At 28.4% G+C, this 26,520-nt stretch overlaps 5 protein-coding genes across 10 annotated transcripts; 2 read left to right on the top strand and 3 right to left on the bottom strand.

Annotated features, from left to right (window-relative positions):
- Nucleotides 1–468: 468 nt before the first annotated feature.
- On the top strand, nucleotides 469–7,097 carry LOC145183368 (uncharacterized). 5 transcript variants are annotated; one of them, XM_090084689.1, is made up of 13 exons: nucleotides 469–492; nucleotides 650–926; nucleotides 2,434–2,490; nucleotides 3,067–3,118; nucleotides 3,215–3,295; nucleotides 4,004–4,226; nucleotides 4,430–4,537; nucleotides 4,895–4,999; nucleotides 5,595–5,684; nucleotides 5,985–6,035; nucleotides 6,300–6,365; nucleotides 6,471–6,571; nucleotides 6,792–7,097. In XM_090084689.1, exons 5-13 carry the CDS (start codon nucleotides 3,235–3,237, stop codon nucleotides 6,842–6,844), a joined length of 858 nt encoding a protein of 285 aa, XP_089940815.1. In that variant the 5' UTR covers nucleotides 469–492; nucleotides 650–926; nucleotides 2,434–2,490; nucleotides 3,067–3,118; nucleotides 3,215–3,234; the 3' UTR covers nucleotides 6,845–7,097. The 5 variants fall into 5 exon arrangements, with proteins under 5 accessions (XP_089940815.1, XP_089940814.1, XP_089940816.1 ...); XM_090084688.1 differs by lacking the exons at nucleotides 469–492; nucleotides 3,067–3,118 and having other exon boundaries at nucleotides 662–926; XM_090084690.1 differs by lacking the exons at nucleotides 469–492; nucleotides 2,434–2,490; nucleotides 3,067–3,118 and having other exon boundaries at nucleotides 677–926.
- Nucleotides 7,098–11,918: 4,821 nt separating this feature from the next.
- LOC149889531 (uncharacterized) lies at nucleotides 11,919–12,476 on the bottom strand. The gene has a single exon (XM_090085139.1). The coding sequence runs from the start codon at nucleotides 12,474–12,476 to the stop codon at nucleotides 11,919–11,921; it is 558 nt and encodes a 185-aa protein (XP_089941265.1).
- Nucleotides 12,477–14,860: 2,384 nt separating this feature from the next.
- LOC145183018 (ras-related protein Rab-4B-like) lies at nucleotides 14,861–19,207 on the top strand. Its single transcript, XM_090086045.1, has 8 exons — nucleotides 14,861–14,992; nucleotides 16,038–16,129; nucleotides 17,044–17,124; nucleotides 17,303–17,417; nucleotides 17,505–17,567; nucleotides 17,995–18,149; nucleotides 18,225–18,320; nucleotides 18,401–19,207. Exons 2-8 carry the CDS (start codon nucleotides 16,114–16,116, stop codon nucleotides 18,502–18,504), a joined length of 630 nt encoding a protein of 209 aa, XP_089942171.1. The 5' UTR covers nucleotides 14,861–14,992; nucleotides 16,038–16,113; the 3' UTR covers nucleotides 18,505–19,207.
- Nucleotides 19,208–20,821: 1,614 nt separating this feature from the next.
- LOC145183600 (tRNA-splicing endonuclease subunit Sen54-like) lies at nucleotides 20,822–25,394 on the bottom strand. Of its 2 annotated transcripts, XM_090084269.1 has the most exons (11): nucleotides 25,341–25,394; nucleotides 24,804–24,857; nucleotides 24,475–24,636; nucleotides 24,134–24,197; nucleotides 23,961–24,044; nucleotides 23,775–23,822; nucleotides 23,051–23,098; nucleotides 22,906–22,958; nucleotides 22,366–22,538; nucleotides 21,629–21,794; nucleotides 20,822–21,250 (listed from the first exon to the last, which is right to left on the bottom strand). In XM_090084269.1, the coding sequence occupies exons 2-11, from the start codon at nucleotides 24,809–24,811 to the stop codon at nucleotides 21,100–21,102; spliced, it is 957 nt and encodes a 318-aa protein (XP_089940395.1). In that variant the 5' UTR covers nucleotides 24,812–24,857; nucleotides 25,341–25,394; the 3' UTR covers nucleotides 20,822–21,099. The 2 variants fall into 2 exon arrangements, with proteins under 2 accessions (XP_089940395.1, XP_089940397.1); XM_090084271.1 differs by lacking the exons at nucleotides 24,134–24,197; nucleotides 24,475–24,636; nucleotides 24,804–24,857; nucleotides 25,341–25,394 and having other exon boundaries at nucleotides 23,942–23,987.
- Nucleotides 25,236–26,418, bottom strand: LOC149889530 (zinc finger matrin-type protein 5-like). Its single transcript, XM_090084272.1, has 4 exons — nucleotides 26,175–26,418; nucleotides 25,755–25,817; nucleotides 25,586–25,660; nucleotides 25,236–25,505 (listed from the first exon to the last, which is right to left on the bottom strand). The coding sequence occupies exons 1-4, from the start codon at nucleotides 26,299–26,301 to the stop codon at nucleotides 25,306–25,308; spliced, it is 465 nt and encodes a 154-aa protein (XP_089940398.1). The 5' UTR covers nucleotides 26,302–26,418; the 3' UTR covers nucleotides 25,236–25,305.
- Nucleotides 26,419–26,520: the final 102 nt, after the last annotated feature.

Raw genomic sequence — 26,520 nt, 5'->3', positions numbered from 1 at the left:
TGACATAAAACTAAAACTAACTTTAGACCGTTTTAGCTGTATCCTGAAAAACTTTGTAAACTAGTCATAACTGGCCATTCTGCCATGCTATTAACATTTCCTTTGGAGCTAATCCAAAGAGTTTCTTTAAAGTATCCACGTATTAAAAATAGGCTACAGCTTACTGAGTCGAAAAACATTAAATGGCATATAATTAGGCTCAAGCTACCCATTTCGCTATTTAGCAAAACTTCTTCTATCCGCAGTACAAAATCAAAAACTTAACTTTAACATTTAACAATACAACATTCTTCTTGTGATAAAACATAACTTTTACATTGTAAAGAAAACGAATTCTTTAAAACGAGTTCTGTAAAATGCAAAGTCTAACACTTACGACCAATTTGGTTAAAAAAAAATACGCTGATCAAATTAGTTTAGCGTGCCAATTGGGAGTTCTAGAGTGCCAAAAAAAAATTTTTTTATGACAAAAAGCCAATGTTAGTTGCAAAGGTTGGTTGCGTTTTTTGCGTTGCGAACTTTCAAATCTGTCTAATTCATCAAATTTTTTATTAACTAATTTTGTTAAGAGATCAATTTTATCAATAAGAATAAAATGTTATAATACAGATAACATAGCAATTTATCCCATTTATCTCTGACCACACAGATAAGGTTCTTCAAATGAACTGCGTCCAAAATCAGCTGAACATTTTAACAAACGTACAGCGGAAACGTACAGGGAAATAGTTTTTTCTTTTTCCTCTTTTCATTTTTTTTTTGGTGAATTTAATATGATTGTTATAAACGTTGAAAGTAGAGTTTAAAAACATTATAGGAAAAAGAATGTTGATCATTGATTATTTCATCATTTTCTTGATCTTTCGTTTAGATTTTTAAAAGATCTCATTGTGTAAAATTTGTTTTTAATTTACGCTCCAAGATTGGTATGCCAATTATTTTATTATCTTTCTAAATCTTGTAAAATTTTTTTTCGTTTGTTCTTTATTGTTGGTAGGATGCTTTTCTTTTAAAATACCCAACACAAAAAACACACGCAACAAAAATGTGTATTATTTACTAAATGTATAGGTGCAAAGTTATCAATGCTTTACAACAAAAGTTTTTAGATGCCCAAGTTAATAGCAATATAAAGACGCTCTTCGTGATTAAAAAAAAGCTTTGTTCGTTTGAAAAAATTACACAAAAGAAAAAGCGCGACATGCTTTTTAATCTTGCTAATTTAATGCTAATAATATAATCAGACAGTTTGATATATATCTCTTACAGATTAAACCGTACTGCGAAAAAGGTTTTTATTCGTTAATTAACATATGGATCATTAAGTCTATTATTAGTTGTCAACAAATCGCGAAATTGTTTGCCAATATTTTTATTCAAATTATTTTATGAAATTCAATGCTTAACGAAATGTTTAATTCAAACGAAGTGTTTAGATTGATTTTTAAAACTTTAGCACTACCGCATGTAATATAAATTCGATTTCTGCTTTCAATTCCATTTTAAAATATCGGTGAGTATTGGTCAAACACCTCTTCAAACCGTTACGCATGCTAAGTATGACGTTCTTAACAGAAAAAATCCGAAGTTTCTGATTTGTTTGATTCACACAGCTCAAAACTTTTTGAAAAACAGTTATAAAAAAAAAACGGAAAAGAAAAACGCTTTACATTAAACAGGTTAATCAGATCATGTGATCATGAAATCTGATATTCTTCTTCGGGAAACGACTTGAAATGATTTAAACCTGTAAATGTGTAATTTTTTAAAGCTACAATGGGTTTCATGCAGGTGGTTCTTGTAGTTGGCACATATACGTGGTACATGGAGATCGTACTTATTGGTGGTATATATAGGTATCAAACGTTCATGGATCGTATAGGCTAATATATTAAACACAACTAATTGAATCACTCAATGTTGTTGTAGTAAGAGAATTTTGGAGTAAGAATGTTCTAGTAAGAGCTTTTTGGAAAGAAAGTTTTATCATTTTTTTGCTTAACAACACAAAAAGGAATGTCGGATTATCTACAATTATAAGACGATATGCATACCTAAATCAAAATTCATTTAAGATGCTGTTCATGTTATATTATGATTTTGGTTGGTTTGGTTGTGGTACCTAATATAAAATCCTACCTTAGTAATTTACCTAAATTAAAATCCATTTTAAACAGCTCATGTCATATTTTATCCTTACTTAAATTGTTTAAACGATCTAAAATTTAATTATTTTGCTATCACACTTTCATAGCTCTAATCAGGATATCAATAGAAAAATAATTATTTAACATCCGCACTGTCATCCAAAAGAATATCACCAATTAAAAACTCTCTAAGTAGATTGATTTATATAAAAATACACAGATTTAAAAGATAAATAGATTTTCAAAAAAATTTTATATTCTATTTAAAATCTTTTAATCCAACCAGCTCAGTGGACATTTTATGAAGATTGAAAGAAAGCGAAAAAGGTTGCTGTTAGTTATGGTAACTTATTGTTGTTTGTTTATGTTTAAGCTTGTGTGTGTTTTTATTTGACTTTTTACTTGACCCGGAAGAAATGAATCTTTAATCATGAACAATTTCATCTTTATATGCTATGACCTGTTTCAAGTTTGATTTCTGAACTGTTTATGTTTTAAATTACTAATGTTTTAAAATACAAGAATTGAGAGGACGTAAGCCCGACTCTAATAACTTGCACTTGCAATTTTTGCAAATGCAAAAATGCTGCATCATTATTTTTAACAGCAAGCCTGTTTGAGTTTATCTTTTGAAAAGAAAGCGCGCAGAAAGAAATTTAAGGAACCTAAATTTAATAAAGCTTAAACTTAATAATCCTATTTGAAACATTGGTTTGGGATTTTCACTTTAAAGTTTTTCGATGAACGGACAAAATATATTTGTTACAAAATTTATAGGCAGTGAAATTTGATTCATCACGTTATTATGTTTTTCTGCAGCTGAGATCTCGTATATTGTACTGATGTTATGATTAAGATATAACAATATTTTATTTAGAAATATTTATGTTAACATTTTTTCTATAAAAATTGCGCATAGATTTTGGTACTAACCGAGACAAGCAAACGAATGACGTGGTTCTTTTGTCAGGGTATGTACAGCTTGCTGCATCGCATGTGCAAATACAAGCGTACACAAATATGTATTTTAGTTGACACTTTGACTTGAATGCCTTAATAATCTTTAGATAAATCTTAAAAGTTAAGGATGTGGTGGTTGGTCATCTTGCTGATATCTGATTGCAGTTCTAAAACAACAAACAGGAAATGTATGTTTTTTCTTCTTATGCTCTTGTTCTAAGTTCGTGCATGTTCAAGTGGTTCTTAGGTTAAAAAAACAATTTTTTTTTTATCATAGACAAAGGGTAAAAAGGAATGCGATTACAACAGGATATTTTTCAACGCTTCTTCTCGTTTTTTTCTTGTTCGCTCAAAGAAAACGTTCATCAGTTTTTACCATGTTAGGGATAAAAGATTTGTTAACCCAGATTTTCATTTAGCAGAAAATTTTAATTTTATCTCTTTACAAATGAATGAAACAAACCTTCCAAAACTGTTAGAATCATATTCTATCTGTTCGAACCAAAATAGTTTTAAATCAAAAGCACTTGATGCTTTTATCATTTTGTGTTTGTAAGCAAAACACACATTGTTTTAAATATTTACTTAGTCAAAACAAACAAATCTATTTAAAAAAAAAATCTCAAATGAAAAATTACTTCTAAACCGAGCTTTATGATCGGTTGGTATCCACTGCTGAGAGTTTTCTGTTATTTTTATGTGTTGATTTATGTTGATTTATGTTGATCTCAGAAAGGATCAACTAATAAAACAATTTCATTTTAAAAAATGTTTTTAAGTAAATTTCAATAAATGCCGCCTCCATAGGTAACTTTTTGGTAATTGCTTTCGCTTTTATTGTTTTTATTCGAACGATTCAACGAAAAGTGTCAAGTTGTTGTATTAAATTTGTTTAGACAGCGAGAGTGAACGGCAAAGTTTAAGTTTTAATCACAAAGATGCCAACGCTTCAAATAAAGGAGAAGTTAAAATAATAGGCACAGGAATTCATATCGTCAAATCAAATGTCACGTCTTATGATCCTCCGAGATGGATTGTGGTGACGGTTTCAGTTCCAGTCGTGATGATATTTGTTTTATTTGTAGCTATTATCGCGTATAAAACAAACTTTAATGACCAGTATGCACTTAGTTTATTTCGATTGGTTTATTACAGTATGTGTTTTTTTTAGTAGTAAAATAGTTTTCCACCAAAATTTTTACTACAGATAACTTGTCGAGAACATGCGTAAGAGAAGTAGCTAAAGGTTTCAAACGGTCCTTTTTTAATGAAAAGTTCATTAAAAAAAGGACCTACAAAAGGCGTTTCTTTACTCTATTTAGTACGACCGATATTGATCGTGTAAAGGGGAATGCTTCACAGCCCAATGAATCTCTCAAAAGTCCTGATTTTTTGGAAAAGAATAAAACTAAGAAAAACGCAGAGCAAAAGTATGATATTTATACACATGTTTTTTCTGTTTTATTTTTCGTCGTTTTTCGTTTTTGTGTTTCTTTGTTTTACTTCAGGAATAAATAAAGAGGCTGGGAACTAGGAATAACTTTACATTTGATAATTGAGGGCATATTCTTAAACGTTTATGAAGTGAACTTAACAGTAATATAATATGCATAGGCTAAAAGTGCTTTATGCTTCTTTCTCAAAATATATTCGGACCGCTAAGACTCATTGAAAGATACTTTGTAGCAATGCTAAAGTCTTGTCAAACTGTTGATTTCGTTTTTCTTCTGAGAATGACGTAATAAAAAAAGCCAATTGTAAAATTCCTATTTTTAATTTTTTTTTAGCCATAAAAAGAAAAATAAAGCAAGTGAAGACATTTACAATACGATGATGGAACAGTTTAAAGCCGGAAAGACTAGGAAAATGTCTTATACTGGTGCAAGAAAGAGGTATCATTCTTAGAATCTAGATAATGCAATAAAACAAGCCACAAACAGTAAAAGCACTCACTTAAAGTAAATGCACTATCAATAAAACAAAGAATCGGTCTTTTTTATTTTCCGTTAACAACGAATAATAACTATTAAAGTACAAACTTCTACATTAGTCATTTGAAATTATTCAAGTTAATTTATATATTTTATTATACTAAGCTGTAAGATTCTAGAAAGAAAAAAAAAATTGCGACACCTGGCATTCCATATTTTATTTTGTTTCAACCATTCAAGACGCATGTGCAGAATTGTTATTCAATTATTAAATCCGTTAAACTTATTTTTCAAAAATAACAAATTTTATATGATTATAAACTTGTCACACCATAAACCTTTGCTGTTTTAAACAAATAAAGAGTTCTAAGTTAATAAATTTTAAAAATTCTGACTTATTTTAAAAGAATGACATAGGAATTTGTCAATATTCGTTATTATTCGTCATTAACGGAAAAACCAAACACTAATGCTTAAATAAATGCACTACCCGTTTAAAAAAGTTAAACAGTTTTGAAATATGTGAAAGTAAATTAATAAAGCTATGATCTTTCAGTTCACAGATTCAGTTGGAAGGTTTTAACGGTAATTGCCCTAAAGATATTGCGAGAAAACATCTTTTACTTGGACGTCTGAACGAAACCATGTAAGTAATTGAAAAATAAAAAAGCAGAGATGCAATCTAGATAGGTGCCCTAAGGCTATAGTCAGTCCAATCAAAGTCGAGGTTAACGCTAAGGACTTTAGGATCAAAGCCATAGCCTAGCTCAAAGATGTTGGGCGCAAGGTTAAGCCTGCTAAAGTTTGCCTCAAAACTCTTCGATTCCAAGACGAGGCTTCGAGAACTACATCTTTAACATAAAGTAGCTAGTGTATTGATTTCAATATGACTGTTGACTAGTCATTTTTTAAAATTTTGAAATAGAGCCTCAAATTTTATTTTTAGAGATATTGATGATGGCCCTGAAATCGCTGTTAATAAATTGGTTGAAACGAGGTTAAAATAACATTTCTTTGAAATTTATAACTCTATACTTTAAATTCGCTTATTTATTTGAAACTTATAAAACTCTATACTTTAAATTCGCTTATTTATTTGAAACTTATAAAACTCTATACTTTAAATTCGCTTAAAAATATTTAATGACAAAAGGTGTATGTGATATAAATTCCTAAACGAAGCTAAAGACGTGGGCGAGTTGAAAATGCTTTTGTTTTTTTTTCTATTAATTTCTTTGATTTGTTATTTATTTGTTCTTAGTTCTCGCACGCTCGTTGGAAATATTATGTTCAGACATTTGATACCAGAAGACTCCGTTGATAAAGAGTAAGCGGGATGATATGTTTATAGAAAACTATTTTTGTAGGATAAAATTTTAATTATTGTTGACTGTTGTAGGAAGAAGTAGTGTTTATAAATGTATTATTTCAGCGCTTCGATTCATATCAAAGCTTTGATCGAACGTTCTAAAGAAGACCTATCGTCTTGTATTGATCTGCTTCCAGATGATGTAAAGAATCTACTCCCTGAAGGTGCCACTTTCTGATCTTTTAATCATTAAAAGAGTGTTGTCATGATTTATAATTCTTTGGGTTGTTTAAAACCAAAATCTTTTCTTTGTTTTAATGATTTATAATTCTTTGGGTTGTTTAAAGCCAAAATCTTTTCTTTGTAATTACAGCTTTTGTTTTTGATTACAGCTTTTGTTGCAACTTATGTTGCTGACAGTGTGTTGGTGATACTTGTTTTTAGACTTAGAGGACGCATTTGTAAACTTCGCAAGTTGGCAAGAATCTCTTCTCTAAATAGAAACACGAACATCAGAGGACACGAATAGTGGGAAGCACGAAAACAATAGCTCTGTTTTTGGTCAAAAGGTTGAATAGGAACATAAAAATAACAAGTCCTTTTCATCTATCATGAAGAAAAACATTATATTGATATCTTAAAAAATGATTATGGCAGTAATTATTTTTAGCCGCTGTGCAACGAGGTATTTGACAGTAATTTTAAAATTGTAAAAATCCAGATGTAAATAAATTTTAAACAAAACAAAAATTGAAAATTTTTTTTTTTGTTTTAAATGTATTTTGATTCATGTAAAACTTTTACATCTTTATTTAACTTTTCTTAAATCAATTCTTATGTAAGACTTCAGATATAAAATCCCATTTGGATGTTCAAAGTGGCAATATATCTCTCTCAAGATGTTTCAAGTATCTCTTTCCTTTTCCTAAACTGGGGAGGTTTAGAAGCTAAACCTTTTTCCTCCCCCATTGAAAAAATAATTTTTCTATGAGACCAAACCAAATATTCATTAAATGTATCCCAAAAAAAGATATGAAAAACTTAGCAATTGCAAACACTTCTTTTGGAGTCTTTTTATGTGTCTGAAGATTTATTTCAGACCTTTTTTTTTTACTTATCTCTTTGTTTCCCTTAATTTTATCTCATTTCCTTGTTACCCTTTATTTCATTTATTAACTTTACTTTAAGTATTATACTAGTTAAAAGGCTAGAAGATAAAATACGATTAAAGGCTGTCAGAAAGATGGCGTTTCATGGAATATTTGTTGTTACTACTAGTTCACTTTAGTAATTAACTTTGAGAATCTCAGAAAACCAGTTTCTTTTTTTAACTTAAAATTTTTTTTGGAACTTTTAAACTTTTTAATAAATTCTTTTGTTTCCTTCAAAATGTCTAACAATTATATTTTAAAAAATAATTCCGTAAAAGTCTCTAACTTTGCACAACCGTTGGTAACTTTTACAACGATATGCCAAAGATGTTTTACTCTCTAGCATCTAAAAGTTTGAACTACAAATGCAAATCACTTTAGAATCCGACGGTTTGTATCAATACGAAACTCATGTAAAATAGTTTTATAAACGCGATTTCAGGCTACACAAGTTGTTTTGTCTAAACATAGAAGTAGAAAACAAAAACTCTTTCTTGCAACTTTTATCTATGCAGCAGATCAGAATTGAAATCATAAGTGAATAAACTGCTTAAAGCGATACTTTCTATAACTTCATGCTAATATTTTAATATAAGCAGAGTTATTTTATACTTTTTTATAGTTTTCATTAATTTCTTGAATAATTTTGGGAAAAATTAAATTAATAGTAATGTTTTTTCTAGCAGTAATGCTATTACAAAAAGGAGGTTAAGATCAGAAAATAAAAAGACTATACAGAGGACGACCAATTTAAATGAGAAGAAGTAAAAACTAAAAAGAAAAAGTTTACAAATCTTGAAAATGTAAGATCTAAAAAGCTGACACAAGAGCAAACTGCTGCAAAGTACGATATTAGTCAAAGAATATTTTGTTACAAATTGAAAGGAAAACTTGATTTAAAACCTGATAAACCGTATTACTTTTCCAAATTTCCAAAGGAGACTGCCTTTGTCAAATGTACCATTCAATTAAGTCATTTTGAATTTCCTATTGGTAAATAAAACTTACGTTATATTATGGACATTTTTCTCTATAGTTCTGCTGGAATAGTAAAAGAATATAAAGTCTTTCTTGGGCCTGATTTAATCAAGTCATTTTTACAAGTACATCTAGAGCTAACAAATAAGTTTGTGTCAAACACAAGAAAATCATGAGCAAACGCTAATCAAGAATTTCTAAAAGAATATAATAAAAATCTTACAAAACCAAACAAAAAGATCCACCAGGCACCATATACAACTATGACGAAACAAATCTAGCTGATTACTTGATCGTGGCTCAAAGAAATGCTTGGTAAAAAAATGACAGTAAATACTCCACAAATAAAAGAAGCACTTCCTAAACAAGTATTTTCATAATGATCTTAGGTAATTCAGCAGGTGAAATTTTAACACCTTTTGTTCTTCATAAGGCTACTAGTTTGTAGCCAACTTAGTCTGTAGGCGGTCCTAAAAGAACCAGATATCTAAGCACTAAAAGTGGATGGCTTTATACAGTAGCTTTTGAAGAATAGTTTTTTTTTTATAGTTTTACCTTCTTTAAAAAAGCAGTTAGGAACTAAAGTTCTGTTAACCTATAACTAATCCTCTCACATCTCTCCAAACACTATTGAAGGCTGGGAAGAAAATGATATTGTCCCTGAATTAGATTTTTAATGGGGCTGTTAAACTCTGTTTTGTTAACTTTGATTTTTTATTTAAAAAAAGGTCTTTAATTCCTTTCGCTCAGGTTTACAACATAAGAAAGAACTTTTTGTGTGTTTTTTTGTTTTTAATAAGGTTGTATTCAGTATTCTTTTTGTGTTTAGTCCTTCAAAAAGTAAAAAAAAGAAAGAGACTACTTTGCACCAATCCCATTTCATAAAGCTATTCTAATTTTGTTGATAACTTTGCACATTTTTTAAACAATTTTCAAAACCTTCGTCTTATTTTGTAAAAACAAATTTAAAAATTAAAATAGAATTTAGATATCCTAAATAAATGATTTGCAAGTTTACATCAGTATAATTGAAGTTTAAAGCAAACTTTTTTTTTGAAAAATACAAATCAAGTCAAATCTTTGTGCAAAGTAAAACACTTTTACGGTATTTAAAGTTCGTTTTTTCAATCCTTTTTTTTTAAAAAACTATTATTTCTAATATTTAGAAGACAAGAAACTTTTCAACTACAATTCTTTAAAAATCAATTGGCTCCTGCTTTTTCGCCTTTTTATCAGTTCTCTAGGTGTTTACCTCTAACAAGTCTCTCTCCTTTTTTTTTTTCTTTTTCCATCAGCTTTTACAGCTTTTTGAATGACGCAGAGCGAAGTTATTCTGTTTGCTTCCATATTTTATGTTTGATTTAATAAAAAGCTTTTAACTATTTTTTGGATGTTTTCTAATTGTTGCAACTAATTCAATAGCTTCAGCCAGTTATACATGTGCATTGATGTAATTGTAAATGTATGACGCATTTGATATTTTATTCTGTTTTGAGAGTTTCGTTAATTTCTTTTGTATCAACATTTTAGTATATTTTATTTTGTCTCCGAATGAATTAAAACGATAACGAAAAATATTTATATTTCTTCTAATATAACATGTATTTGAAAAATATGAATAGACATTTCTCTAATTCGATTGCGCAACTAATTTCTCAGCTTGAAAAAGAGGCCAGTAAGGACAAAAATGTAAACAAAATAGCTGCAAACAATTTAAAGGATAATTCTTAATAAATTACTTGTCCAATAAAAAATGAATGGATTTAATAGTGACTGCTTTAAAGATAAAAAAATTCAAAATCTAATATTAGATGATATAAATAGAGATCTGAAGATAGAATTAAATTCAAAAAAAGATGTATCGTTAAAAGAAGATATGTGCTGGGGAAAATCTCTTGAGTTTCTCCCAGTGTTCACCAGACGTGAAATTGATAATCATATGAACAAATGCGGTAAATTAAAAAGAAAAACTATAAAAAAACGTTAGAAAGAGGACTGAAATTTAAGCAAGAACGTTACATTTCTACAGACAGCTTATTTACAACACGAACACTCAAACACTTCATTGCAAAATGTACCTGTCGAGCAAGTATGAAAAAAATGATTCGTAAAATGCAAATATACATAAATCGCAAAAATAGTCAAGTTGATAAGGCTTCTTGCAGTTGCCCAGCTGGGTTAAGTGGTTATTGCAATCACATTATGGGTTTACTGTTAGAGTTGGCAGATTACTCATTAAATTCTTTTAAAGTTGTTCCTTCTGAAATCGCTTGCACAAGTACTTTAAGAAAATGGGGAGTGCCTGGTGAGAAACAGAAAAAAATATATCCTGTAATGAAAAACGTACTTCATGCTAACTTTATAAAAAGGGATTAACCCAACAGTATATGAGGCAAGATGTAACTTCAATTTTATAGACAACTTAAATGCTGTAATGAAGCTACAGAATAATTTTAAAAAAATTAATCCAAATATTGGCTATGCTCATATTATACCAAATAAAATTCTCATTGATTCAGAAATCACAAAATTTGGCATGCAGTGTTTAGGATCCCCACTTTCATATCAACTTTTACCAGTTGAACGAAATTTTATTGTTTTATCACACTTATGTCAAAATGTTGAATGCGAATCTGTTATAACTTCTAACCTTACCTTACCTAGTAAATTTTTAGATATACCTGATACATGGAATTATTCCCCAAAAGAAATGGAGTTTATGAAAAAAATAATTGTCTCACAAGAAGAAAGTATATCATTACAAAAAAAAAACTGTAAAACAAAGGCAATGTGCACAATGGTCTAAGGAGAGAAAATATAGAATAACATCATCAAATGCACATAAGATTTATATTAGGAAAAGTAACTTTGAATTTTTGATAAAACAACTTACAGAAGACATTAAAAAATCCAACAATGTTAAAGAAATGCTAAATCACGGTAATATTAATGAAGACATTGCAAAAGAAAAATTTTAAAATGTAATGCTTTATCGATTAAACCAAAATATCAAAATACTTGAGACTGGGTTATTAGTTCAACCATGCATCCCTTGGCTAGGTGCAAGTCCAGATGGACTTGTTTTAATTTATTCAAAGCCATGTTTAATTGAAATTAAGTGTCCTTACACAAAAAGAAATGAAAATCCTAATGATTTAGTTAAGGAAGAAACATTTTATATTGGTTCATTACCTACAGGAGAATTATTTCTAAAGAAGGATCACTTATTTGGCTATTATACACAAGTCCAAATGGCCCTGGGTTTATCTGGACTAACTCATTGTTTGTTCATAGTTTATGTTTATAAAGGAATTATTATTGTAAATGTTGATTTTGATGAATTTTATTTTTTAGATGTTATCGATAAGTTAAGCGATTTTTATAAAAAATATATTTTATCATTCTATGTTTCTCAGTAATAAATATTACATATCTTACATTTTTACTGTTTTATAAGAGGATCCATAAAGTTACACAATAAACAGCTTACAGTCCAAATTTGATTAATTGATCCATATAAAACAAGAGGTATTTCATTTCGTATTTGTTTATTTTTCTTAATTCGTTGTATGGCACATTCTACATGAATTCTTAAAGCTGCTATTGTTTGACTTTCTATAACCTCTTCATATGATAGCTGATCTCTCCCATTTAAAAAGGCTGGAATATTCAGTGTTACACCTAAAGGCTTAAGCAGATCATTAATTAAAAAACCCCTATCAGCCATTATAGAATCACCACTCTCCCATAGCTCTTTTTGCAAAAGTCCTGATTGCTTAACTATTTCAATATCAGAAATAGAGCCAACAAATAGTTCACTAACAAATGTTACTGCACCAGAAGGAGCAATTCCAACTAATCCTTTATAGGTTACGTGATGCTTATTATGTGAAAACAGACTTCTTTGAATCGTTAGGCTGGAAGATCTTTGACAAAGCAACTCAGTACAGTCAATAATAACTTTCGTTTGAGGATATGTCTCTTTAAAGCATTTTGGCATATTATGTTTAAGTTGATCTAAATTTGGCCAAATTGGTATAGCACCAAGTTTAAGATATATAAAATTTGACCATATAATAAGGTATCTTGAAACAGATCACTTCGAGAAAGAGTTTTAATCTGTTTACATTTTTGTCCTTACTGGCCTCTTTTTCAAGCTGAGAAATTAGTTGCGCAATCGAATTAGAGAAATGTCTATTTTGACGCTTTCTCATTTAAACGACAACAATATTAAGCGCTTTTGCAAAAGAACTGGGAGATGCATTAAATGGGGGGCAAGAAAGCTATTTTATTCCGGAGAGATTTTTTAAAAGTGAAAGTGGTTTTTGTTAAACTGATATCAATTTTTTATCAAAAAAATCATTAACAAATTCTTTATTTTTTTAATTTCTTTATTTTCTTAAACTTTTTTTAAGAATCGCTGAGAAAGTAAAAATCATTTCTTTTCTTTTTTTCTTTTCATGTAATTATTTGAATTATTTCTCGTGACTTCATAAATTTATTTGGATTTATGACTATTTTATTCTTTCAGATCAATTTGTAAACTAAGTCGGCTGGTAAAAATTTTTAAAACGCAAATTACGTAAGAAATTAACGGAAAGCTCCTGCAAATGAAAAGCCATTAGCACTTCGTATTTGTGAAAGGTATATTTTACTCGTAAACACCTATTTTAGAGGGCGTCTACGAGACCGTACTGAATTCAAACCTCCTTTGGTATTGATAAGCTCGATAAGCCGAAATTCAATTATAACCAATCAGATTTTTGATCTGAAAACTGTGTGTTCAAGGTGGACTGATGTAAACTATTCATTAAGCTTATTTTGAGTTTTGAAAATAAATCCAATCAAAAAAAGTTTATCGTTTTTTTTTTGTTTTTGTTTTTTCATCAACTGTAAATTATTTTGCGTTATTACGTATACTATTTTATGTTAACTATTTTATACTAAATTATTAGTTATTTAAAATACGACTCTCGGGAATAGACATTTCTCTCATTCGATTGCGCAACTAATTTCTCAACTTGAAAAAGAGGCCAGTAAGGACAAAAATGTAAACAGATAAAAACTCTCGAAATTATAAAATTAAAAATATAATTTCGCTCCAAAAGATGTCTCATTCCAGCTCAAGCATTTTCAGACCAAACGAAGTGAAAAAAGGTGGAAGAGGGATGTATTGCTGTATTCCACTGTGCGAAAGTTCGTTTTATAATAACAATATGGAAAAGACTAACATTGCTCTATTTTCTTTCCCAATTAAGAAAAAAAAAACTTGATGTTTACAGAGCTTGGTGTAGCGAAATAATTAAATATAAACGTAAAGGAGGTGCTGATTAATTTGAAGTAATGAAACATACGAAAGTGTGTGAATTTCATTTTAGGCCTGAGGAAATAAAAGTTAGTTCAGGATGCGGTAAAAAAAACTTTAAAATCAAGGAATGAAGTTCCAGCATTTTTTCATTCAAGACACCACAAGATAAGTTACCTAGAAAATCTCCATGCAAAATGTTGAAATATCCAGAGTTTACAACTAATATTGATAATGAAACTCATACAATAATCGATTCTACCAAAAACGTAGATTGTGAAAATTGTAAACTTTTTTCATCCGAAAAAACAATCATAGAAAAAAAAATAGAAGTATGTCATGAAAGCTACAGAAGCTTGCTTGAAGAATATAAAACTTTATAAATAATAAACGACCAGCTAAAAAATAATATTTTTAGCTACCAAAATTTTGAAAAAGAAAAAATAGTTTGCCGCTATTTGTTTACATTTTTGTCCTTACTGACCTCTTTTTCAAGCTGAGAAATTAGTTGCGCAATCGAATTAGAGAAATGTCTATTCAAACTCAGGTTTATTTCGCACTCGACTTGAAACAAAAATTTGATTTCTTATATTCTCATTAAAATATCTGCTTAAGCGAGGTCGTTGATAATTTTATAACGCGATTGAGCGCTCATTGTCCAAAAATTAAAAAGCGTTTTTAGTTCCAAAGTGATTTTGGTTGTCAAAAACGTAAATGAAACGTCACGTTACTCTTTAAAAGTTTTTTGCTTGATCGTTTACACTTTGAAACATAGTAACCAAGCTTAACATCGTTAAATTAATAATCTCGTTTTAAAAAAAATATTTCTTTGTCAGGCTAATACTGTTATTTTGTTTAAGAAGATGTTTTTTTGATTCTTATATTTTTCACCTACGCAAATGCAAAAATCCAAATCTGTAATAAAAAAGCTATACAAAAAACAATTTTTCATAATGCTCCTTAAGGTATAAATTTAACGAGCTATATTAATATTCAAGAGACAAGAATGGGACTTAAAAATAATTTCAAAACGTTTGAAATGTTTTTATATATTTTTAGAATTTTTTTTTTTTTTTTGCAAGCTTCTTGTTATAGCTTGATCTATAGGATTCATAAAAATGTATACTTAATGTAAAATAGAAAGTTTATTTTGACTCATGACACGTTCCGGGTTTTAATAAATTGAAGCTGTTAGTTATTTCAAGACCGAGGTACATTTATTGTTATTTATTTAGCAAATTATTTGTTGCACGTTAGTTGCCGATCTTGTGAGCTTCACAAAGTGATGGTTGGTGCAAATAATCAATTGATTAAAACTTGAGCCATTTACTTTGACATTTAGAGAAACTTCAGTATTAAAAAAGTTCAAAAAGATCGACTTTTTGATCGATCTACCCTTTTAAAAGAACGAGGAAGCTTTAACCTCTAAATCTAATACTACTTTTACCTATACCTCGGCGCTGTAAGAATACACATATATATGTATGTATAGGATTAACATAGGTATAAGAATTAAGCTCAATGTAATTAACTCAACAAATTTGATAATTTATTTGTTTAAATTTGTTAAACAAAAATTTTAAATTGCAAAAACTAAATAAGTATCATAACCCAGTTGAGTTAATTATAAGGGCAAAACCATAACTGTATGTTTTACGTATGTATATATATATATATATATATATATATATATATATATATATATATATATATATATATATATATATATATATATATACACATACACACACACACACACACACACACACACACACACACACACACACACACACACACACACACACACACACACACACAAATGTTTATACAAACATGTTTATGTTTAATAGTATATATCACAGTGTAATTATCTTAGAGGCTGATAAGTTAGTTACTTTTGCATCTTTTTAATTTTTTTCATTTCCAGTTTTATGCTTTTTTTTTTTAAATATATATATTTTGCATTATTATATAAAATATTACCTATATGGTATTACTATAACCATAAGCATTAAAAAGCTTTTTTTTTAACCATGTTTTTTTTGCGAGTATGAAGATAATAGAAGTTTCTCATTTAATGTAATCTGGAATAAACAATCACTTATGTATTGCAAGTTTTTTGTACAATAAAAATATTTTTTTATTTTTACACCCAGCTTTAGTGGAAATACCCAAAATTTAAAATCACTAATTTAATCTCATTTCTAATCATCTATAGTTTTTTTAAATGGGTTTTTAAGTTCTCTTATGTTGTAGTTTTTTAGGTCTCAGTTATAAGTAAAAAAGTGAAGATTCCTGATTCGTTAAAGTATCAACAAGGCTTGGGCTGAAAATGAGTGAAACATACGGTAAAATAAGGATTGCATATATAATTGACTAAATAATTTGTTAAATAGTTTTCTTAATAGAAATAATACTTTTAGAAGAAAATGCAAAGTTACAACATCACTTATATTCAGTTAAAGTGTTGATTTTTTTTTTTTTAATCAGATATTTGTTAATTAGTAAATTATTTTACTGTTTTAAGTATTTAAACTTCTTCAAAATAGTATTTTTCTCTTTGAGTTCCTTTTAAATATTTTATTGTTAAAATTTCGTTTCATTTCAAAGTCAAAATTTCTTTTATCGTTTGTAGGTTTTTTGTAGGTTTTTAAATTTTATTTCTTATTGAAAAATTGCAATTTATGAAAAAAAAAAGTATTTTTTAGATTTGAAAGTATCATTTTAAATACTTTGATTAGCCATTAGTAAAACAGATATAGAAATTACACAACCACACAAAATTGTTTTTCTGCAGCTTCAAACTTTATTTTTAGGACAAATGACCCTTTGCACAGTTTTGTTCATTTGCACATGTAGTTCATCATTAGATTATCACACAACAACTCAATGCGATTTAGTTTAGTCAATTGAGGTGTCCAATCCATACAATACAGTGTCATAGTAATCCTCTTTATTAGATAAATAATCAACCCAGTTAATACTAAGGAAATCAAATTCATGACTGAATCTCTGTTGGAAGAATATACTCTTCACATTGAGAACAAGCAAAACTGATGACTTTGAGTTTAGATATTTTATATAATTTAGACATTTTTAATCATTTAGACATAACAAGTGGAAATTGCATAGAAATGCTTGATGATTTGAGCAACAAATAAAATAAATTTTTATCCTAGTAACTCATTTTCTATTTTTAATGAGGAAAACCCAGGTTCTTAAGAAATATAAAAAATTTTAACTTTCATAATATTTTTTGTAGATTATTTATTCAAGTACCTTATCATTGGAAGTGCTGGTGTAGGAAAATCTTGCATCTTGCATCAGTTTATGGAAAATAAATGTTAGACTTTTTAATGTTTATTTCACAACTTTAGTATAAGTGATTTTTTCAGTGCTGCTGTGTCAGTGCATGTGAATTTTGCAAACTAATAAAAGATGTATGAGTGTTTACAAAACAATACAAATTGTTTATTTTTTTGTATATGAGTAAGACATAAAGCATGTGTTTTTGCTCTTAGTCAAACAGGATGCTCATCATACTATAGGAGTAGAATTTGGTTCTAAAATTGTTAATATTGGTGGTAAAAGTGTCAAGCTACAGATTTGGGATACTGCTGGACAGGAGAGATTCAGGTGTGATTATTTGATGATCATAAGGAAATAAAATTATTTTATCAAAGTTATTCATGTAGGAAAAATTTTTCTTTTGATCTCTTTTAGATCAGTTACAAGAAGCTACTATAGAGGTGCTGCAGGTGCCCTTCTTGTCTATGACATCACAAGGTATTTTAATTATCTTTTTCATTTAAATGTTAATAATTCTTAGTTTCCAATTAATAGCTTATTTCACCACCAGAATTACAAAGATCTCCACCAAAAGTGAAAATCAAAGGCAGATAAAAATATTTAAAATGGATTTTGCAATTGCATGATTTTTAATTCAAATTTATTCAATATAAAGTTAGTTGAAACTAATTTAATAGGTTCTTCTCTTCAAACATTAGGATTAAAATTTTTTAATGTGTTGTATTTTTAAAAATCTTTTTTTCTTTTGTCTATATTTACCCTACTCTAAGTTGTAACCTTCGTATTTGCACATAATAGAAATATTCAGCATTTTCCTGATCTCTTAAGTTAAGTTTTCTTAAAAAACTTTGGGATTTGTATTTTGTGGTTTGTCTTTAGTTTTATTGCTCCTTTTTTGTTATAGTCGTGAAACGTACAACACACTTACAACATGGCTTACTGATGCCAGAACACTTGCTAGCCCTAATATTGTTATCATTTTACTGGGAAATAAGAAAGATTTAGAGGCTGATAGAGAAGTGACCTTTTTGGAAGCAAGTCGATTTGCACAAGAAAATGGTACAAATAATAAAATCTGTTATAAGTAATTTTTTAAGTATTATGTATAATTTACTTATGATATTTTGAAAATAGAACTAATGTTTTTGGAAACAAGCGCAGCCACAGGCGAAAACGTAGAAGAAGCATTTTTGAAGTGTTCAAGGTCAATTCTTACCAAAATTGATGCAGGTAACATAAAAGTAACCAATATGTCTCTTCATTCTACTATTTTTTATCTTTGTATCCTATCAAATTTTGGGATGTTTTAGGAGAATTGGATCCAGAACGGATGGGATCTGGGATTCAATATGGCAATGCTTCACTGCGAAAAAATCAACCTAGTAAACCAGACAGTGAGACTTGCAATTGTTAAATTGATGTTTGTTATATTCTTTTATTTCGTTTTCTACCTGTGTACAAAATAATCCAAAATTTAATTTCTATTTGCATATACAGTTTTCAAATTCGTTTTTTATACTATGATGTGCGCATTGCACAATTAACAAATTTTTACATTGCGTTTTAATGCTTACACGTCTTATTTATGGCTAAAGGTTTTAAAATTGGAGTTTTTTTAAAATATAATTCTTTTGCAGTGAAAATCTTAGAAATACATAAATTAGAGTGCATTTGAAATTATTTTTAAAAAATATATTTATTGATGAGCATAATTCTTTGAATGTTATACTTAGATTCTGTTTTTGTTTTGCTTTATTTCGGTGATTTATATGTTATATATATATGTCCAGGCGATTATTTCAATTCTCACCAAATTTTCACCAGATAGAATGTGTCTTAAGTAAAATTTAAAGTTGCTTATTGCACATTAAACGGTAAGTTTTCGTCACGTGGTATTTTCTGAAGTCTTTGTTGACTATAAAATGACACTATGCAACTATTTGTTGAAACCTTTTCTTTCCGTCTTTTATTATTATTATTTTTTATTTTGAAATATTCTTATGTTATCAAATAATTTATTTTTTATTGCCAATCTAAATTGAAATAAATAAAATTGTGGTTTTAAAAAATTCTCTGTACATATATTAAAGTAAACTTAACAGAATTTTGGTACAAAACGTTTTTTTATTATTATTATTAAGATCTTTAATTATTCAGATGAGTCCCGATGCAAAGTACGTGTTGTCCACGTAACGAGGGATCGCGGGTGTATAATAAATTTTTATCCAATTAATCCGTTGATCATTTTTAACCGGTCACAATCATCAACTAATCGGTCCTGTTCGTTACAATGTCGCTTATCGTTACTAATCTGTTAATTAGTGAAAATAACCGTGAGTAAAAACGATTTACTGCTGACCGCTCCTACCCGTCAATGGTAACGATCTTTTTTACTACAAAACTCTTTACACGGTTCTTTTTTTGTTTTGTTTCTTCTGTTTGCTCAGTCTTTCCGGCAACCTCTTCTGTAAGACTATCAAACTATTGATCTTCTCATCATTTTTGTTTTCGGATTTACTTTAGTCTGCTTTCCCTTGCAGTTCATCTCCAAAAATAAAGCTCTGATCTGATCCCTCGATATTTTTTGAGCTCTTTATACTCTCAATAGAATTTATAGTCAATCGAAAAGTTAACTTGGTCTCTTAGTTAAAGAGAGTTTCCCTTAATAAAAATTTTTTGGTCACTGAATGTTAAAGTCGCTACTTCAACATTCAACAAAAAAACTGCTTTTATTGCGGTGAAGATCCATTTATGATAATCTCACTTTCAAAATTTTTAATGATTTACACGATACCCACTACAAGTATCTTTGAAACAATCCTTAACAAGGAAATGCAATGTTCTTTTGAAAAATGCGTTTGTTATGAAAGTTAAATGAAACGCTTGTTATGAAATTTTCTTTATGTTATACATGTTATTTCCTTGTTAAGGATTGTATAGGGAACTTCAACGAAATGTTGAAACTACTGTAAAACGCCTGAAACTCCTTTTGCCATCCTTTATCCAACTTCAGGAAAAACGTTTTTTCTTTTCAGTTAAATTCGGATTTCACTTGAGCCAGATCATTAAACACTAGACCTTTTTACAATCTACTCACTTTTTTTCCCTTACATTTAAAAACTACTAAATTACTGAAGTATAACGAGTTTTAACAAATCTTCCGCGTAACGATAACAAATTTGTATGTTTTTGAAAAACGAGCCAGAATTTTGTCTCTGTTTGTATCCATGGTATTTAGTACGCATAGCTTATTTTTAAAACTTTTAAAGTCCATGTTTTGTAGGAAATGGACTTTGAATGTGTTTTTATCAAGAATTTAATTTTACAAATGATGCAAAGCTACTACTCAGAATTGAGCAATCGAAATACGTCATAGAATCAAAAATAAAGACTATTGATTACTAAAATTAGAATTTTTAGAGCATAAACTTTTTAAATTAAACGGAAGATTTTTAAAGTCAGCAATTTATTTTACCACAGCATAGCTATGAAGCTTGAAATGAAAAAGCGACTAAACACGAACCAAAACTGCCACATGTACTGTAATCAATATGATTTAGCAAGAGGCCATTAAGATAAATGGATATTTTTTATGATCCAAGTTTAACTTATTGAAAGGGCTCTAGACGAGTTTTCGTCCTTTTGTCAAGGGCCACACGCCCCTGAAGCAAGATCCATCGAAAAAACTTTTTTCGGTCGGAAGTTCAAATTATTATCCAGAAACAAACAATAAAAAAATCATTTTTATTTCTGTTAAACGAAATTTAGCTTCTAAATACAAATTTTATTTTTTATCTCAGTTGAACGATATTTAACTTACAAATACAAGTTATACTGGGCCGACTAAACTGTTCTACTAGTGCAGTCGGCATTTTGATGACATCATTAATTTATAAATTTGTCTACATGTTTATAAATTCTTCAAACAGAAAAAAACAAAAACCAATCACAGACACGTCTTCATCACAAACAGTTGTTTCAGGAATTAGAAGAACAAAAACTGTCCTTCTCAAACGGTGACTAAAGTTGGAAGGTTAACCCCAAAACAACCGTAAAATGTAACAGTACCGTGCTTTATAACGGCAAGTTTTATGGGGACGCCATTTGATTGACTTGTTAAAGCTGATATTTCTTTTAAAGATGGAGGAGGGTCATCATATCTAAAAAAATTGAGAGAAAGAAAAAAATTAAATGAAATTATATCGTTCCTATTACAAAAAAACAAATTTTATAATAGTTATCGTCAGTGAAGTTCAAACTGTCAAAAACGGATTCTTTACAAAAGAGCGGAAAAAAACAACCAAAAAATCTGCAATAAAATGAGTGAAATCTACGCTGAACATAATATTGTTTTGAATTATCAAATACAAATGCACTCTTTTGATTTAAACCTGTGAAAATCCAAAAACATTTTTCTTTTTAAGTAATTTTTTCCTTTTAAGTTTTGTGACTTGTAAAGTAAATTAAAAATAAAACTACTTACGCACAGCTAGAAATTCGCTGACGTTAACAAAAGAAAAGAAAAAGAAAAGGCATACTTGCAAACAACGATTCTAAAGGAAGGAATTAGAAGTTCAGACTTTTTCTTTTCTTTCGAGTTGAACACGTCGAAGTGAAGTTTAAAGTTAGTATCTTCAGAAAAGTTCTTCGAAGCATCTGTCAACCGCAAAGTTTCAATCACTTTTATCTTAGAGAGAATGGCAGCTAAATAAAACAACGAGTCATCAATATAAAGAATGTTTAAACCTCTGTTGCTTTTACAAAGCAATTTTTAATGTATGATATAACATAACTAAGTATGCTCAAGAAACCTAAGCTATACAACAAAATAATGAGCATCTAAGTAAAAAAAAAGGTAGAATACTAAGTCATTGTGTTTTCCGCTAAGTGCTTTTTTTAAGCACAAGAAAAACTTTTAAAATGGAAACAAGATATTATTTATATTATTTGCAAGCGAGGTATGGCAGCTAGTGCTCAGGATATAAGAGATTGTTCTACGGTTCGCAGAATAGATCAAAGATATGGAATGAATTGCGATCTTAATAGTGCATAAAACGAGGGCTTCTGAAACTCACAGTAACTAAATTTTTAAGTAAACAGCTAAAAGAAACTTTGCAAATCGTTTAAAGATTCATTTTTACAATGGTTTTCAGACATGATTACTTTCTTAACTGATAATTAAGATAGCAATAGATTTATTATTAACAACAGCAATAAATACAACAAATACAATCGAGAAGCAATTTAAAAATCAAGAATAGTTTAATCAACTTACCTGTGCTTTTTGCTTCGCATGGTTTTATTAGGGGCTGAATACTGTCATCTGTCCACAGGCTTTGCATATAACCGTTTTTCAGCTGTTGCAAATCTTCAGTAACAAGTTCTTCGTAAAGCTGTTTTGGAGACGGTGGGTTTCTTCCCCAAGGACAATCATCGAGAGAGTTAGCTCTAATTTTTCACAAGAGGAATTTTAAAATTTATTATAGCCATTAAAGAAATAATTTGAAAACAAGCGACGATCCAAATGTAAAAAAAGTTCTTTGTTGAAAACTATAAACTGATGCAATCAACACTAAGGATAAAAAAAATAATCTTAGAATCTTTATGACAATGAATATCGGAATGAATTTTTTTTTCTTTCGTAAATAAACAACTTCATTACAATATTCTAAAGATAAAATTAGGTATTAAAATAATTTAACTTTTTTGAGTTGTCTAACAATCCACGAGAAAGGGAAAAAAAAAAAAACTGCAAATAAATTTTCATGGAAACTTTTTGAAAACATTCATGAATAAATCTTAATAAGGTACTTACATGGTACGATATCTTCGAACAATAAAACCCAGCCTGCAAAGATAAGCATATGCCTAAATGAAATTTTAAAAAAATATATTAGAAAAAAATAGGGGTATCACATACTCTGAGCGCTGATCTGTAGAATGAAGAAGCAGAAGAATACCTGATAATACTCAAAAGATGGTAATGTGGGAAGAATAAGCATAAATACCTGTAAGAAATATAATATTATGTCAGTACGTTGAATGTTGGCCAGATACAGCATTCCCTCAAAACCCTTTTTATTTGGATATTGCAAATATCAGAATGTGTGGACAACTTTAAAAACCTTGAGTTTAAAAATGTGCATTTTATGTGGAGTCAGCATTATAAAAAAAGATTTTGATATAAATTGGTAAAATCTTAGTGCAATAATTTGATCAATTTTTACCTTAAGATGCAGATCATTAATGGCCTGTTATATTGTAGATCAATTATAACTTGTTAGGGTGCATATTATTTATGGCTTGTAAAGAATATTTAAGAATTTTTAAGAAACTTAAGAGTATAAAAAAATATTTTAGAATATTTATGTATATTTAAGAATTTTAAAGAACACTTTTTTAAATCTTTAAAAACAATTTAAAATAAACACCTTCTTTTAGAGAAATTATTAATAGACTATTTAATAATATTTTTAAACATATTTAATACTAATCATAAATTTGTCCCCATGCGTACATGTTTAAAACAGAATTGAAGTAAGAGTTTTAATAACTTTAAAATCTTTATAATAAAAAATCCTACAAATTAAAGTTACCATTTTAAAGTTACCATTTTGTAGTTCTAAATTTAGAAGCCTAAACTGATATGTTCTAAAGATTGCTAAATAAAATTATGTTTCTTACAGCTTGAAGTGACAAAGGAATTTCATTTTGCTTGAGTTCAAGTACACCCTTAAAAAAACAAAAAAAAAAAAAAAAAAAAAATGCTATGTTAAAAAAAAAATTGTAACGTTTTGGTATCAACAAGGTGTAAACACAAGCACCATCATTTTACAATATAAAAGTCTTACTTAAACTTGAACACCTGACCTGGTCAACTAAAAACAGCGTTTCTTCAGCATTAAATAAAATTCCTTCTTTAGTTTGCCAGCCTTGTTTCCGGAAACTATTGCCCTAGATACAAATATTACAGATGAACAGCAGCAGTAAAGACTCTCAATGGCTTTTTAAATTTCTCAAAAAACGTTTTTTTCAATAAATACTTTGATAGTTTCCACAACAGCAACATTACGACTGCTATCCCAACTTGCAACTGTAAGATTCATTCTAAACAATGAAATGATAGGTATTTTTTTATCAAGATTATTAATGTTAAAGTACTTTACTTTGCTAATATTCTAACCAATATGATAACTACTAAACATATTAGTTATGCATATTTAACCATGTTAGACCATATCAAGAATTATGTATATTTAAATATATTATGCCATAAGTATCTGTTATTTTATTTATTATTCAACTGATGATGACAGGTTAAGCATAAAATATTCTGTTATCTTAAAGTGAATAACTTTAAAGCAAAAAAAAAAAAAAAAATTACTTTCTACATATCCTCTGCTCATGTAAAACATTATGATATTGTTGCAAGGCAATTTTTAAAGACTCTTGTTGCTGCACACTACCATCTGGTGCGTAATCCTTCAGACCTCCTGTCTGAGGTAAAACTGCTTTTTGATAGCAACATTCTAACAACTCATCAGAGCTATAAAAAAAAAATAGATAAAATCAAAGAAAACATTTCAGAAACAACAATTCAGAAATTTAAACAATCCAAACCTGATGTTTTTTTTTAATGTCTAATAGCAACAATAAAGATTGCATTATTTTTTAAATTTATAAAATCATTGATTGTAAATAAAATTTACTGACCTCAACATATCAAATAAGGCTGTAGTAGTTCACACTAATAAGTTATTCCCACTGCTAAGATTTTCAAAAAAAATTGTTACAGCCTCAGACTTCCAAAAACAAAATTATTTTTAAACTTTAATAAAAAAGGACATTTTAAAAATTCAAAAAAAAATTATTTTTTTTTTAAATGAAATAGTAGGCAAATTCTAGATCCATTTAAAAATGGGATAAATGGGTATTGTAATAAGAGAAAAAAATTCTTCTTCTAATGCCTATATGTTCATCTACTTGATTTTTTATTTGGATTAACAATTTCATAAATCCCGCGTGTTTCTTCTGAACTTTTTTAAATTTGTCATAACATTTTGTTATTTGAACTTAAATTTATTTCATTTAAATTCACAAATTTTTCTCAAATTTAATGATATGTAATCAACAAAAAAAACAAAGTTGAATATACTTTTTTTAACATAAAAAATTTATAAAGAGTTTCAAAATAAATTATCTGCATTGTTAATAGTCATTGTCCCCAATCTACTCTTTTTAAATTTATACTTTCAATTGGTGGTTGCAACGATGGTGGAAGTTGGTTGGGGGGAGGAAAACCAAGTGGAAGATGATATGTCTCTAGTAATTGATCTTTAGGTTGAAACTTTTTCTTCCATTTTTCCAACCACTTTTCAATTTCTTCCCAATTAATTTGTTTTGTTTTCTCACGTTCTAAAAATATTTTCAAAAAAATATTCACATTAAAATCATTTTTGTTGTTGAAACATACCAATTTTTGGAAATTTCTTTACCTTGCTCAACTTGCTGCTGTAGGAAGGTAATGTCTTTATGAGAGAACCGACAATGCTCCCCAAAATCACAATGCCCTGAAAAAATTATTTTCTAGTTCACTTAAATCTTCGTCTTTTTTTTATCTAAATTTTAAAACAATATTTAATATGTATAAACATAAAAAAATACCAGTCTGGAAAAAACGATTACAAGGGTTTTTTTGTGATTCTTCATTTAATATTGATGCAGCATCTAAAATATTTAATATTTAATATTGATGCAGCATCTAAAATATTTAAAGAACAAATAAACAAAAAATTAAAAAAGAGCAATACAAAGCAATGTTAATATTAAATAAAAATAACATTAAACTAAAAATTAATATCACAGTATTAACAATAGAAACAAAATTAAAACATAAAAAAAAAAAAAAAAAAAAAAAAAAAAAGAAAAGTAAAATTCTTTCTAATAACCTCTCAAAGTACAATTTCTCACAACTTTTTTTCAAACAACTTTTTTCACACAACTTCTTTTCACACAATTTTCTGAGAAATGGAAACCAGACTAAAACCACAACCAATCTAAAGTTCTTTTAATAACCTAACAAACCTTTATATGAGTCATAGTGAAGTTTACGCATTCTTTGATGTTGAGTTGATTGAATATGCTTTTTTCGAATTGATAGTATATCAGCAAAACTGCGTTCACAAAATTCACAATAATAATTTTTCCCCATTTTTTATTATTTAGCTAATAAAACAACAGCAACAAATGTTTACATATTTATGCTTTATAACTTCTACTTAAATATAATATCCAACTAATTACATTTTAAAGCACCATTACATAGTACTTAATTTACTAATTTGCAAATAATTCAACAGAGTTTAGTAATTACAAGTTCTTACACTGCAATTCATTTATTTATTTTGTTGAAATTAAAAGTAAATAATGA

Source organism: Hydra viridissima, unplaced genomic scaffold (genome assembly GCF_058129835.1).
Source record: "Hydra viridissima isolate aposymbiotic clone 2 unplaced genomic scaffold, HvirCarnegie_v1 scaffold_4, whole genome shotgun sequence".
Taxonomy (NCBI): Eukaryota; Metazoa; Cnidaria; class Hydrozoa; order Anthoathecata; family Hydridae; genus Hydra; species Hydra viridissima.
This window is presented reverse-complemented; position numbering and strand designations above follow the sequence as displayed.

Coding starts and splice junctions, on each gene's coding strand:
- LOC145183018 (XM_090086045.1), top strand. Junction 17,568..17,994: donor CTTGTCTATGACATCACAAG/GTATTTTAATTA, acceptor TTTTTGTTATAG/TCGTGAAACGTACAACACAC. Junction 18,321..18,400: donor TCTTACCAAAATTGATGCAG/GTAACATAAAAG, acceptor GGGATGTTTTAG/GAGAATTGGATCCAGAACGG.
- LOC149889531 (XM_090085139.1), bottom strand. CDS start 12,476: ATGCCAAAATGCTTTAAAGAGACATATCCTCAAACGAAAGTTATTATT.
- LOC145183600 (XM_090084269.1), bottom strand. Junction 23,823..23,960: donor CGCTGTTTTTAGTTGACCAG/GTCAGGTGTTCA, acceptor TGTTTTTTTAAG/GGTGTACTTGAACTCAAGCA. Junction 22,539..22,905: donor GTTCGAAGATATCGTACCAT/GTAAGTACCTTA, acceptor GTGAAAAATTAG/AGCTAACTCTCTCGATGATT.
- LOC145183368 (XM_090084689.1), top strand. CDS start 3,235: ATGTGGTGGTTGGTCATCTTGCTGATATCTGATTGCAGTTCTAAAACA. Junction 4,227..4,429: donor AAAACAAACTTTAATGACCA/GTATGCACTTAG, acceptor TACTCTATTTAG/TACGACCGATATTGATCGTG. Junction 5,685..5,984: donor GGACGTCTGAACGAAACCAT/GTAAGTAATTGA, acceptor TTTTATTTTTAG/AGATATTGATGATGGCCCTG.
- LOC149889530 (XM_090084272.1), bottom strand. CDS start 26,301: ATGGGGAAAAATTATTATTGTGAATTTTGTGAACGCAGTTTTGCTGAT. Junction 25,661..25,754: donor TAATCGTTTTTTCCAGACTG/GTATTTTTTTAT, acceptor TAATTTTTTCAG/GGCATTGTGATTTTGGGGAG. Junction 25,506..25,585: donor ACAGCAGCAAGTTGAGCAAG/GTAAAGAAATTT, acceptor AAATATTTTTAG/AACGTGAGAAAACAAAACAA.